At 46.4% G+C, this 14,707-nt stretch overlaps 1 protein-coding gene across 1 annotated transcript in view; it reads left to right on the top strand.

Annotated features, from left to right (window-relative positions):
• The window catches only part of LOC142576277 (monocarboxylate transporter 12-like), a 166,419-nt gene extending 154,652 nt beyond the window's left edge, over window positions 1–11,767 (top strand). The window contains exons 6-7 of the mRNA XM_075686331.1: window positions 1,102–1,169; window positions 11,499–11,767. Of these exons, the coding sequence (XP_075542446.1) occupies window positions 1,102–1,169; window positions 11,499–11,606 (176 nt within the window). The 3' untranslated portion in view covers window positions 11,607–11,767. The remainder of the gene's footprint in view (window positions 1–1,101; window positions 1,170–11,498) is intronic.
• Window positions 11,768–14,707: the final 2,940 nt, after the last annotated feature.

The following is a 14,707-nucleotide window of genomic DNA, read 5'->3' on the forward strand; positions in this document are numbered from 1 at the left end:
TGCACCTCCGGTACTCTTAAAATCAATACCTAGCATAACTCAAAACAAAAAACTGAGTTCTTCAATGACGTGGACAGCCGCAGAACTTAGCGAAAACATGTGATATACCTTGCGAAAGCCTTGCCGCGGAAACTCGACGGCCAACTGTCAAGGTGGGGAGTGCGACAAGAAGAGGCAAATAAGAAAAAAAAATAGAGAAAAGCATGCGAGAAATACCACGTGATGGCGCTCAACCAATTCGGAGACGCAGACTTTCTCTCCTGCTCCTTCCATGCTCCTCGTAGTAGCGGCGGCTGCAACATACAAGTGTGTCGCTACCCATTTGTTTCATTCGCGGACATTAGCTGCCGCCGGAGCGCAACTGCGCCCACCTCTCTCCCTCTCGTTCCCCTGCGGTCTTAGGCGCGATGGAAGACGGCGTGTTTGCTCTCCACTTCTTTCCTTCGCGCGCGTCAGATTCAGCCGAGATGGTCGGCTTTCCTCACGTACTTTCACTTGCACATACAGCATACGACGCGCGGCGGTGTTGTCACCCTTAGACTTTATGCGGAAGATCACGGCGATGGTGACGGCAGAAATACGCCTAGGGTCTCCATAAAATTGCTGTCGCAATAACGCTAATTGGTTATGGCGACCTGCAAACATACTCGATGAAACATATAATTCACAGCGCATGAATTTTATCTTAACTTTTCCCAAAATGTGAAATGCTGAAATGGCAGAGCAATACCAGTTCTCAAACCTTAAAGTTATGTAATTTTACTGGAGCGGCTCTTTACGGGCAATGTAGTGACGCCTGTGCAATTGCATTACAGGCCATACATGGCGCATTAACGCTCATAAGGACGCCACAAATTTTGGCGCAGCTGCGCATCTCTTTTTTCTTAGTCGGAATCACCTGTAGTTCCAACACTGCGCGACGTTCTCTTGCGTAACGCTAATCCTGGTTTTCGCCATCAGTGCCTTGCCCTTTATGTGAGACTGCTAATTCTTGTTCATAGGTTGTCTAATTTCTTAGTGGGCCTAGAGTATAGATTCAAATGCAAAATAACTTGTTTCTGCTGGGGTACTGAACATGCCTTTCTCTTTTTTTTTTTTCAGGATTTTTCAGGGACGACCTTGGTTCGTACAACGAGATGTTCTGGGTCCTTGGAAGCTTCAGCTTTTTCGTGAGCGTTCAGTGGACGTTCGTGTCTTTGGTCGATAGAAAGAGAGCTCGCAGGTGGCAGCCAGACATTGAGCACACGCGCTCTGGGCAGAAGTCGTGACGAACTATAGCAATATATGTTAATAAATAAGAGAAATTATGCAGTAATGCCGAATTTTCATGGTAAGACTGGCAAATACTTATGATGCGTTTCCTTTTAAATGCGAGAGCATTTATAAATGTTCTAGTATATAGGGTGTTAGGCCTATTATGGGGGAGACTTGGGATTCCATCTCAGCGTGCTGCTAGACAATAATTTATACTTAGTAGGCATCGTGAAAGCTATCGTGGTAAATATGAAAATTTACTACAGCGATACTGTATATGGATAAGGTTCAATGATATTTTGTTCTGCTTGAACAAAAACTATAATCATCAATGGCTCATACGCCTGTAAGCATTCATACTCCTGTAGGCAAGGAAAAAATGCAATGCTAGTAGCCCCTTAAGGCAGAGGCCACTGAACCCAGCAATGTTAAGCGAACAGTGCTTACGTTCTTTCTAATCACGCATACAACATAAAGAAGAGCATGTCGAAAACCTTCATCAAGAATGGCTCATACGTCGTGAGCAATGGCTCATACCCCCATCAGCAAGCAAAAAATTCACTGACTCATAGTCTGGTAAAGTTCATGGCTACTGACTTTGCTTAAAGGGAAGCTGAAAGCTTTTCCAGAAAAAATGAGTGAAGAGCAGTACGTCGTGGTTTTCAATTTTCTGAATTCGAATATCGCATCGAAATTGAGCGAAAGAAAGTGCAAACATACTTTATTTCGAGGAAAAGTGCAGCAGCAGACACGCCCAGCTCGCGCGCCTCGTTTTCGCCTGTGATTGGTCGGGCGCCTCGTGACGTCAACAATGGTGTTCGTCCGACTGCTGCCGCTACACACGAAGCACGGTTCAAGGTAGTTTGGTGGTGTTTTGCTGAGACGGTCATGGAAAATTTCGAAAGCTTGCGTGTCTCTGAGGAGTTCGGCGTTAAGTCCAAACTCCACGAGAGCGATTTTGCGCTCGACGGTGACGGGCGACGGCTTCGAGCGACAAAACGAGCCGTCGCTTGAACAGATCGCTCGGTGTTGTCGCTCGATCGCTCGTTTCTAGAAATGTAGAACTCGTCATTCGTCGCCCGGAAACGCTATGAGCGACTAGCCAATAGTGCGAAGCCGAAACTGGATGTACATAACCCAAATACTACTGCTTGTCGCACGGAACGTGCAAACTATTGAATTTTACACGTGCAAAAATAAGAACCTAGTGCAAGACCTTCAGAAACGTTTTATGCTCCTTCTTCAGTAAAATACATCAACTTAAATTGATAAAGCATGCATCACGCTAGTTTCGGCCCGTATATTGCTGCCCTCATACCGGGAAGTCGTCGCTCAAAGCCGTCGCTCGCGTGGAGTTCGGCTTGCAGGCGACGAGTGAACGCGACAGATATCGCCTCGCTTGTCGCGCTGTCGCTGTCGCGTGCAAGATCACTTGTAATGGGTTTATACTTTACTCCCTACATGTACGAGCCGAGTGCGAAGAGCCGGCCTCTCCAAGAAGCACAAAATGCTGGTGCAAGCACTGCTTTCCACGCGAACGAAGGCGAAGTGTTAGCATCTCCTTGTGTTGGAAATGTTCTTTGGCGAGTATGTTTTTTGCTAAGCTGCATTCAGCGTTCCAGTGAGTACGTTTCCGGGCAAACAATTGTAGTGTTATGTTCCTGCATGCCTCCTCGTAGAACGTAAGCGATGATGCGATCTTCGGCATTTGTGCGCTGCCCCAAAGCTGTCGGCAATCTACACAGACGTTTAAACGCGGGAAAAGTTTACCGGCTGTTGTAGCACGTGTATTATAGAACCTTCATCAGCGCGCCATCCGCACGCTACTCGTAACCGGCGAATTCCGTCAGCTACGTGAGATGGTCGGTTTCTCTATGTGTGCGAGAGAAGGGGGAGCGCAGCGTCCTAGCGTGAGCAGGCTTTCTAACACATGCAAACTTTACGCTTGCACTGCGTTATGGTAGCTGCATGCAGGCTGTTTCAGAACACACGTGCGAATAGAAAATTCGCTGCGCTGGGCGATGAAACCTGCGTCAAGGGTGGGAGATAAACATGCACCTTCTGTTCAGCGTGCTAATTCTTTTTAGGAGAACCCAACGCACGCATTAATGATAAACTCCGGTAGTAATCGTCACGGAAGTGGTTAGAGCACAACACTGTTGTTCTTGAGCGCTTGAAGTTGTTTCGCGTCACAGCAGCCTCCCACTCAGCTGAAAGCTTCTTGTCTTGTAGGAACTAATGGAACATCGAAACATCGTCGCGGCCGCTGGTGTTCGTGCAAGCGTAGGCTGGACAGCACGCCGGTATGATCGGCCTACAAGTTCAATTGATGCTGCGCACGTCAACTACCACTCCTATATACAGACAAACAAAGGAATGTAGGGTCGAGTGAAGCAGATTAGGACGGCACGCACGCAGAAATAAGCCCGGTCAGGCGCGGTCGCGGCACTGCGAAGGAGCGGAACAACAGTGTTGACGTCACTACGCCGCGGTTTCCGGTCTCCGCTCGCATCGTCAGCGTCAGCGTCAGCAGCAGCGCGCGGAGCTCGACGGGGGGCGGAGCTACAGCGCAATTTTAACCGGCGATTGCGTCGCTCCTAAGTGAAAAATCCCCCCCAAAATTTTACCTTCATGGTTTATAAGGTTCCCGCAACCGTATATGAGCGTCTTATTGAATTCGACAGACTCTTCAGCTTCCCTTTAAGTTAGCTGCGATGACACTACCCCTGTTGCGTTGTCGGTGATTAATATGTGGATGTGTCGGTAGCGAAAAGAGAGCGGTTTACTCGTTCCGTGTTGGCGACACATTCTTTCCCATGCCACGCCGATCCGGCCCAACCGACCACCTAGCGGAGTACATGTATCAATTTGGCGTTACCAAACAATGTGTGCGTACCTTTCGTCACGATGACCACCCATGAAGTGTATAAATGAATTCTCACCTTTGTTCAAATTTGTGAGTTACCTCCGTGTCGTGTGCTAAACAGCTTTACTCGTCAACCGCTTTCACAGAGTGGAATGGCTCATGATTTTTGTATACGTTCTCAAATGTATACCTGCGTAGAAGATGGAGTACTTGAAGAAACATTGAAAAAGAACACTGAACTAGTTTGGATTGAAAAGGTACTTTTGAAGAACTGTACTCTGATTGGTATTGCGGCAATCGGTTGATTATTATAAGCAAGAAAGATGGTCAATGTTCCAATTTTTAATGTCGCGCCGAAACCTCAGGGCCTGTACGTCATTGTCGCGTGACTGGTGGGAAAGTATCTTTTTCGCATTTCGGCGGTTGTGGTTCAATAAAAGTTCTAGAAACTTCCTAAGTTTAGTATTTTTCTTTTTTAGAATACGATGTAGGTAATTTTTTTCCGATGCAACTTTGGGAGGCCTGAGTAGATGGCGTCAAAAGCGATGACGTCATGGTGAGCTCGTGCGCATAGCTGAAGGTGGCGTCGCCAATTTGAAGTCGCGGATTTTGTTGTTGCGTCTTCTTTGGGGTACCAACAGTGCTCTCTCGGTAAGGGTGTGGTTTTTCTTATGTGGAAAGGTAATTCACTAACACCAGTGAAATAATCTTTTCCTTTTAGGGTCCTTTTAACGTGCCCCTTGTCTGGTTCACACATTGTGTAATAGCTGTAAGATGTGGATTACCTTGCTGAAAACATTTCTACTGTAATTTTCTAACAACCACTTCCGATCCTTCTATTCTTTGAATTTGGTAGTCCCTGGAGTATACAAGTAGAATATATTGCGCTTTGCATAAGTGCCTAGACAAGGCTGTGCATGTTAGTGTGGATCAAGATTGCTCTGAATTTGAAATGAGAACGGGAAAAATTTACCACTAAGAATAAGTAATCTCCAAGCAGCACGGCGGAAATTGAATGAACTGCTTTTTGCTTGCGGGCAAATGTGAGGCTTTGAAACAGGTGGCCGACAATAGCGCTGGAATAATAAGCACACCTTGGATAAAAATATCCATTTCGAACCCACATATTGGAGTCTGGGAAGGGAAGCTTTCATGAAGCGTGTAAAGGAATTACAAGCCGCTTATTGTATATTTCACAGCGTTTTTTACCAGAACAATTAACTGTCTGCCAGTGAACGAGGCAAGACGCGGAGACCCAGGACAAATGACCCCTGTGAACTCAGAGTCAAGTGTACCCGTTATGAGCTCCCGTTCTGACGCCGTATTCTGGGTGGTGGACAGATTCTGGAACTAGCGCAATAGGAAACTGCACTTTACTGGGCAAAATAACGACAAACCAGACGTGCCAGACCCCAAACTATAGCAAAGTAGGCATCAGATGTTCATTTTTATAAAGGAAGTGTGCTCTTTACGACGTATATGTATTGCAGGGAGGATATCTTGATGTGATTTGTTGAATCACCGAGTAATTCGGTAGAAAGCGATGTAAAGCAGCCAGGACATCAGCAAGGGTGGTAACAATGGTAGTGCTGTCCTGCGTGTGAGATATTCAGCAGACAGCGGTACCCAACAACGTCATAAGTGACCTCGTGTATTCGCAAAAAGGCAAACATCGTTTTGATGATGTGCAGAATGTGTAAATCGGCTTAGGCGAAGCTTTCATTTGCAAAGACTTGTTTCCAAAGACTGTTTCCGACTACAAAGATACGTTACCGAATCTGACACATTTTCACTGTGACACACCAGCTCAACGTAAAGTTCTGGCACTCGAAGGTGCGGATCCCACCCACGATGACATAATATTATGACCATGGAATTGCGGCCATGTAATGACGACGATGGCGTGACGACGACAGCATGAAGGCACTGGAGTGAGTTGATAGAACCACCACGGACCGCACGGCGACAGCTACGTGATCACGGTGGTTTGACGAGCACGGCGATGAGACGAAGGCATTACGACACCGGAATAATTACGACTGAAGGACGCTTCAACGTGCACGATGGTTTGGCGACGACTGTGAGATGATGATGAAACGAAGACAGGGTTATGAAGAAGCAGGACGGACATCTATGGTATGACGTAGACGGCGTGACAGCAGCGGGATGACGATTCCGGACTGACGGCGGTAATATGACGAAGGCTGAACGATGGTTTGACGACAACTGCATGCCGACAAATGTACGACGACAATCGCATATCGAAGCTAAAAGCTCAAATGACGAGCACGGAACGCACGCAACGGCATTACGGCAACAATATGACCACGAATGTATGACGACGACGTAATGCGAGAATGGAATGAAAAAGTCGGCCTGGGGTGCTAGGCAGGATGCGCCGAGTTTCTCGTTCACCCGAGTTTTACCCGAGTTTGCTCGACGGCAGTCAGTGAACGGAGATAGCGTGAAACGCGCCGAAGCTGCAGGCAAAAAAATATGTAGACAAAAATCCGCGTATGTCAACATGAGCGCACCCTGCGCGGCACACTGCTTCCACGTTTCAAGCGCAGAAGACTGCACAACGAAACGCGCCAGCGCCGCGTATTGTTATCAACGGATTATCGCAACCTAGCGATTCCGTGACTGTCCCGCTGTCTGTCTGCACACTTGCCGTGAGCCGCTTGCCACGCCTTTCCCGGGCGCGTCAAGGGCGTGCCTCCTCTTTCTGGTGCTATCTTTCTTTCCTCCGTCGAATGCGAAGAGGGTACATGCGGTGCATTTTGCACCTACATTTCCACTCAAACGAATACGTTAAAATACAACAAATAAAATAACGAACATTTTTATTTCTTTAGGTATCTGTTTTTCGTTTTCAGTGCTAGAAATTTGTGATGACAAACGGAGATCGAGCAAATTATTACATTTTGCACTTCTTGCCGCGAGTGGCGACAGTGAGGCGAAAGCTTAGAAGCGGTACATTGAAGCGGGTCGCACGCACGAGGGCGTTCATACGGTGATAAGTCGCCTAGGGGCGCTGCAGTGCTATTCTCAATAAAGTCGGTCATGATCCATAGAGGGACATGGCCACTCTTTCTCTATTAGGGGAATAGACACGCAGCGCCGCGGTACGGCTGTTCATCGCAGGCGCTTCACTAGACGATTAAGGCCCCCGCTTTACCAACTAAAAACGTCACAACGGCTGTCGCGGCGAGATGGCGGCATGTTATTTTGGAGTGCGTAGTGACGCAGTTCAGTGAAAATGTACCAGTTTATCTTTGTGCGCGAAGCCTCTGCGATACTTTGCGAAAAGTGCGTGCGTCCCAGCGACACAATTCATCTCTTGTCATCGCTTGCCCAGTGAAGGTGCGTCTGAGCGCATGTACGCAGTATATGAGTGTGTTGTGCAGTCGAAGGTGCTTGCGGATTACCTCTGCTGGAGCCAGCAGCGATCGCAGATGGATATCGTAACGACACCGCAGCACTCGCATTTTGGCAGGTGAGGGCTCTTGTGTGCAGTTATGAAATCAGACTTCGAACGGAGAAAGGTGTTGGAACTGTTGAGTGCGCAGTGCTTGTGATGAAAAAATGCCATTGCACTGGGTCTAGGAGAGCGAGTGATTCTCGGACGCTGATCGTGTTTACGACGCTGTGGCTCCGTTTCATCACCGATGACAGAGCAGCCATCTCAAACGACTGCTGCAATACGCACTCCTCAGCATCGTCGTCCCCCTCGGCGCATCGACGCCTTGCAAGCAGCTACAGTGACGTGCCGATAATTATTTAGCGTGTGCTACGGGCCACAATGCAGGCAATGAAACCGTGTTGTGGGGCCATCTCAGCCCGAGAAGATGTATGCATAAGCCAGCGACAGTCAACGCTTTGTTTTTGTTAGTGGTGCTCAGTACATCACCGATGACAGTGCGTTGTGCGTGTTTTATGTCGGCGGTCAAGATTGTTGATGCCTCTCAGCTCGACACCGCGTCACTGTTGCCGGAAGATAAGTTGGGCGTGGCCCAACTGTAGTGGGTGCGCGCACAAGAGTTACACGCCTCGCGCGGGCCCTGACCTCTGGTTTTGATTGTCAGGCGAACTCGTGCTAAACTCGCACATCGCGAAACCCCCTCCGAGTTCAACTCGAGAACATGGGGGCGGCAGAAGCAGCCTGTTTCATTGCATCCAGCGGCAGCAAGCGGCAGTATGACCGTCCGGACCCGTTCACCTACATGACCGACGGGGAGTTTCAGCGTCATTTTCGCCTGTCGAAGACATCAGTGCGCTGGCTGTGTGACGAGCAAGGCGAAGACTCTCGTCTGCGGAGACAGCGTGGCGGGCTTCATTCGCTCACCGTCGTAGAGCAAGTCATCTGTGCCCTCCGTTTCTACGGGACTGGGAGTTTTCAGGGAAGCGTCGGCGCCGAGCGTTGCATTGGACGCCATCAAACTGCTGTTAGCCACTGTGTCAGAGATGTGTCAGAGATGTGTCTGACGCGCTTATTGATGCGGCAGTGCGTAAGCGGTGGCTAGCTTTCCAGAATACTGCGGCTGAGCGGGCATATATAAAAGAATGCCTCCTACTTCGTGGGAGCATTACGAACGTAGTCGGGTGTGTCGACGGAACGTACGTAGGAATTAAGGCGCCTTCAGTGTCAGCGTTACTGTGATTAACATTGAAGCAATGTTTAGACACGCCATATTGCCAAATTTGTCACTTCTGTGTTGCCGACTTAAATTTTGTGTTAGCGACATCTCACATGCGGCTGCTTATGATACGAACTTTTTCGCTGGTTGATGACTTTTTGTCGATTGTACTACTTGTCTGTCAGGGTGCCTTCCAAATGGCTCATTTTCTTGGGAAAGAGGTTAATTAAGTACAAATAGATAAATAGATATCACAAATTGTGTGAAGTAACCTATGAATCCTAATCTCATAAAGAACTTGGGGTTCTTCATTGGTGAAGTTACTTAGTATGCACAATGCTGAATTTTAGTTATGCGTAATCTATCGGCCGCACTATGAAACAGCGAGGCATTGCACAATTTGTTGTAGCGCGAGATGTCGATGTTGCACCAAGCCGGTTGTGCCTATGCATGTGTGGCGAAATGAAAATGCATTGAGAATCTTAGTGTGTTGGCTTGCATGAAGAGAATACTTCAGATTGTTTGCTCTGTTCACTGTCGATGCATGTGCCAGAGGTTCAGTGTATCTTCTATTTTTTGGGGGGCGGCATTATTCCGGATGGATAAATTGTATATTTTCGTCTCATAATGGGGCTCTAATTCTTAAGCTGTAGAGCAACGCACATCCATTGCTCTGCAGAACTCTCGGTACGTGAAGATGTCATGAACCACCAAGGCAAAATTACATATCGGGAGAAATGTGGTGCAGATGCCAATGAAAAGTGGGTCTTTAACCCACCATGATAAAAATCAAAATTGCCGAGCAAATAGACCATTTGTACAGCTTTAGAGCAATGATTACACAAAACGTGATATGCTCAAACGAGTAAATGCTCGCCGCAGTGCCAAAGTAGGATGAGCGACATGCAGCATATTTTGGCATTGAACATGTCTCGTAACCGTTATTTTTATTGTAAGCCCTCGCTGTCACACCTTTCCCTTCGGCACTCCCTTTACTGAAATGTGGCACTGTCTTTCCATTGGTGTCATGATGATAATGGTAACGGCAGCAGCAAGGCTGGTTAATGCTTGCCCCTTTGATTCCTGTGAGTTTAGTGGTAAAGAATATGGCACGTGCATACATACACCTGTGCTGCAAAATTTAACACTTGTGATTTTTTGGAGAGCTAATTTGTGTTAGGAAATTTCAAAGATGTGCACCATTGTGGCCTAATAACTAGAGCATTGGTGAGGTTGAAGACTGGGTGTATTGGTATGGAAGCTTGAAGTTTAATTGCACAACAATTCGATGGGACACAAAGAAGAGAAATACACAGCAGAATGCTCTGCTGTGTGTGTTACTCTTCTTTGTGTGCCGTTGAATTGTTGTGCGATCCAACTTAAAATATAGCATTCGGCTTCTTTGGTGCAGGACCGAGGAAGTGTGAGCTATTCGACAACATGCCAGTGCCTTGCCACACAATTATGGGAGTCGGAAGGTTTGCAAACAAAGCTTTGCTTTCAAATCCACCTGCTCATGTAATACAAGCACTGATTGAAAGAACCATCATACAAAAATAATGGGGAAATCAATGGCCTGTGAAAAGTGTAATTTGTATATTGACGCTGTTGACATAATAGGTGCCATACCGGCCTCAAAATTGTACTGGACAGAGCAGTTTGTATCCTATGTGAAGCACAACCTCCCATTACATGCTGTGCAGATAACCAAGCTCAGTTTGTTTTGACGTGCTACACAACATTCACTGTAATCTGTTTTTGATTCTAAAGAAGTGCCAAACACCACCTCTTTTTCAAGAACGTCATGGGAATATTTGGCGAGACCTTTTTACAGCCCCTCGTAATGGAAGTGTGGCCAGCCAGCTTTGCTGGGATGCCTTTATAGATTTCTGCTCCTGATCATTGTGTGCTATCAAGTTGCAGAAGTCTATGCAACTGGTGCAAGGCATTACGTGTTTCTATAGTCGGATACAACTTTAGGAGGCTGCGGAATCTGCACTTTAAGGCAGGTGAACACAAGCTTGCACCAATGGGCACGCACTCTAGACTGACATCGTGCCACCGGACAGACTAATACCTGCTCGTTGGAGAGGGACTATTTCTTTAGACGTGGAGGCAATCAGCTGCTGCGCTTTGGTCATCTGGGCGGGGCCTCTCTTGTCTTCTGAAGTTTTATCCGACTGTAAAGAATGCTGCTTTTCATACAACACAAAAGGACAAAGTGTACAATTATTTGGCCTATGAAATGGATACATCAGAAGTGTGCTATGGAAGGGCTTAAGATGTGTGAAATATAGTACATGCAATTATAAGACAATCTTAAAGAATATGTGGTATCGAACATGCATGTAATGGCACATTTGAATCGGGGAGTGTTGCAGTCATATGCACAGTCTATAGGTGATAGCATTATTAAGCTCCTGCTGTTTCCTGTCTTCATTGTGAATTACACACACCGTTCATCTTGTGGCTAATCAACACACACTGTATTCTTGCACATAGAAAGAACAAACAGCACAATGTGTATGCTGCATTAGTGTATTTTTTATTTACATGGTCCAAGAGTGGCACAGGTTGTCTTACGTTTTTGCCTATGTTGAAGGGACACCAAGTGCATGTTACAAGTCTCCTAATATGCATAGCACAATGTTTACTGCAATAATTTTATTCTTGTTCTTGAATAATAAACAAAATATTAAACTGAAAGCTCCTTTATAAAATGCCTTTTGTGGTTTCAACAGGAGAGCAGTGAGGGCACCGATGCTACTGTTGCAGAGCAGCCCTTTGGACCTCTGCCACACTCTCAAGAGCACGTGCCTGGCGCTCGCCTACTGCCGCCAGGCAGTTGAGTGCCTCCAGCAGCAGAATGTTTTGCTGCAAAAAAAGTGTATTGGAATGAATCAGCCGCATACATACCATTATTTACAAAGAAAAGTGCTCGTTGCACTATTAGTACTAAGTGCCCTTAACTGTGGTAACCTTTATGTAGTATGCATAATAAAACAATGTGTCGGGACAACGTTGCTTTATTTTTCATCACTGGGGTTTTCGTTTTCAGAGCCAATTGTCATGTTGATTAGTGTGCCAGCAGCTGAGGTGGCCCCGCACCTTCACGAGTCTCTGCTGTCGGCACCACAAACCTATTTTTGTTCGCTTCAGAACAAATGCCTCACCCTACAATCCCGTCTTATACGAGCTGATTGCATCCTATGCCTACAAACATCATATTTTTGTGCCATTACGCAATTTTCTGCCATCCTCGGCTGTAGTTCTCGCTCCTTGACATCCATTCTGTCATGCTTATGTAATGACCTGTTATGAATTGGCAACAAGTGATCGAATACGTGCATGGCCTGCCTGCCGATTCCTTTCTTTTTTCTTTATCTCAACTAGCATATCAGTTGCCACGGTTTACTACGCCACTGTCTTCCTGCCTTAATGCTATCTCCAACAATTTTTGTTACTTCACTTTCTGCACAGTCCTTGACATCTCAAGTTCCTTTGTTAACCTCCGGGTTTATGTCCCATATTGCATAACCGGTAGAATGCAATGATTCTAAACTTTTTTCAAGGATATCGGTAACGTGGCGCTCACGATTCGGTAATGCATTCCATGTGCTGTTCAACCCATGAAACTTTTGTATAAGTTTCCTGCTTTATATCAGTTCCTGCTATTGATATTTCACCTGGATAAACATATTCTTCCATAAATTTTGCGGGCTTAATGTCACTCATGAATTTCTGTTTTCTCACCAAGTTAGTGAAGGTTACCTTCATCTTTTCCATATTTTCGCGGGCCGACTTGCATGTAAAAGCACAAACACTCATTGGTTCCCACTGCCTTCTTTAAGCTGCTGGACATTCAGTTCGTTACTACGAAAGTGACTTAATCCGTGCACTCTTATTATGCTAAATATGAAAGAGTAGAAATATACTTATCTGCAGTTTGTCGATGTCCCCTCCACTGTGTTGGCAGCGAGATCTATCGTCGCTACCACCTCATTGTCGCATCGTAGCTATATAGGCTGTCTGCCTTTTGCCCACACTATGTAATGTTCGTGACGCTCGCAGTCACGCAGATTGGAGGCGCACTCGCAGAAGCAACACCGGACAAGTTGTTTCTTCAGCACTGCGTCGTGAACAGTAGGTGCGCGTTGCGATCTGTAAAATCGCCGAAGCTATTGGGAGTCTTACGGGGTGCACGGAAAGATTGCTGACGGAGGAACAGAACTATCCAAGAAATAGTGGTCATCGTCGAGCCTGATCACTAAGTCGCGCACTGCAAGCTCGTTGTACGAGTTTGTTTACACTGGGCCTCTTCGATGTTTAGCCGCCATGCTCGCCCGGTGAATGGATGTGATGACGCCACCACAGCGTTCCCTCGCGGTATAATGCGAAGCGTACTAAATTACAAATTAGTCTAATGCACATTCAGTGTACATGTTGTAAGCTTTAAAATGCTTCTAAACCACGTTAAACTAACTAATATTATTGTACTAAATGCGTTTGTTTTATAACTCGCTTGTGCATGTAATGCACTCGGTGGAACGACAAACAAGTGAAAGAAGGCACGACCATGCACCGACGGTATGATCACGTGAGCCCCAGTTTGTCGACCGCCCAGAAGGCAACGCCCAAGGAACGAAAGCCAGCCAGAGTGAATCTAGATAAACCAATGAAACTGGACGCTTGTCGAAAGATAAACTGTGTCTCGGTACCATTCGTGCTTTCATCTTGGGGTGTCGCCAGAGCTCGTGAAGATCCCGAGTTTCGCCAAACTCGGCGCATCCTGCATAGCACCCCTGGTAACACTTGTATGACTACGACAGAATGACGATGGTTGAAAGATCATGAAGGCAAGGCGGTTACACAATGCCTTCGATGAAACGATGATGGGAATGTCGGTGAATGCAAAAGCGAAGGTAGCGTGATAAAGACGGCATGACGACATTAAGATGACGATTGTATGACAACGACGGCATGACGACAGTTGAATGACGAAGCTGCTATGACAAATGTGGAGTGAATACGGCGACATCAGAACGACTCTGTGACCACGACGGCATCACAAAGGCGGCATGAACACGACGAAACGACGACAATGTGAGCGTATTGAAAAACATTAGGAGCCTATTAATTTTTCTCAGTTCTAATGCGGTCGTTAGTACTGTTCAATAAAAAGGGGTAACGTTTATGAATAATCGCAATAAAGTATACCTCCAATATAGCGCGACAAAATTGGCCTTCGGTCTCACGATGCGAAATGCGTCACATGATTCCTCTTTTGACGCCAGAACAATTGCAGTCTCTGCGCTTCCAGGGTCGCCCCCGTGCCACCGATTCAATTCAGGCTTACACGATGTCTGGTACCGCACAATCGGTAACGAGAATACCTTTGCATATATGCAGGGTGTCCCAGCTAACTTTAACCAGAGTGTAAAAATATGCAAATACCACGGAGCAAGATTGAAAAAAAGTAATGCTGTTTGCCGTTGCTTGGGGATAACCAAATAACTTTTTCATTCTGCGAATACACCTCATTGGCGAATATTATAATGAGGTGTAAAGTTTTAATGAGAAAATTGCAGCGCGGCATGAAAAACTCCCGATATAGCTTTCTGTTGCTCAATACGTACTACATAAACGTGTTTCCCTAGCACGAAAGAAACCGGCAAATGTACCCAAAATTGCCGCGCGACTGGCCGCTCAACCTACTTTGCATGTATTCTCGGGCTTCGTTCGCGCTCGGAAAAACACTTTTATATAGTACGTGTTGAGCAACAGAAAGCTGTATCGGGACGTTTTTATGTCGCTCTACAGTTTTTTCTTTTTTTGACTCTCTTCATCCTATTATATTATTTCAGATGTTGATTAATTAAGTAAGACGAATTGGCGAATTTTTCGGAATTCAAAAAATAATCGGAGTGTCTCCAAGCGCGGGGTGTCCCAG

The sequence above is a fragment of the Dermacentor variabilis genome, chromosome 3, assembly GCF_050947875.1.
Source record: "Dermacentor variabilis isolate Ectoservices chromosome 3, ASM5094787v1, whole genome shotgun sequence".
In the NCBI taxonomy this organism is placed as follows: Eukaryota; Metazoa; Arthropoda; class Arachnida; order Ixodida; family Ixodidae; genus Dermacentor; species Dermacentor variabilis.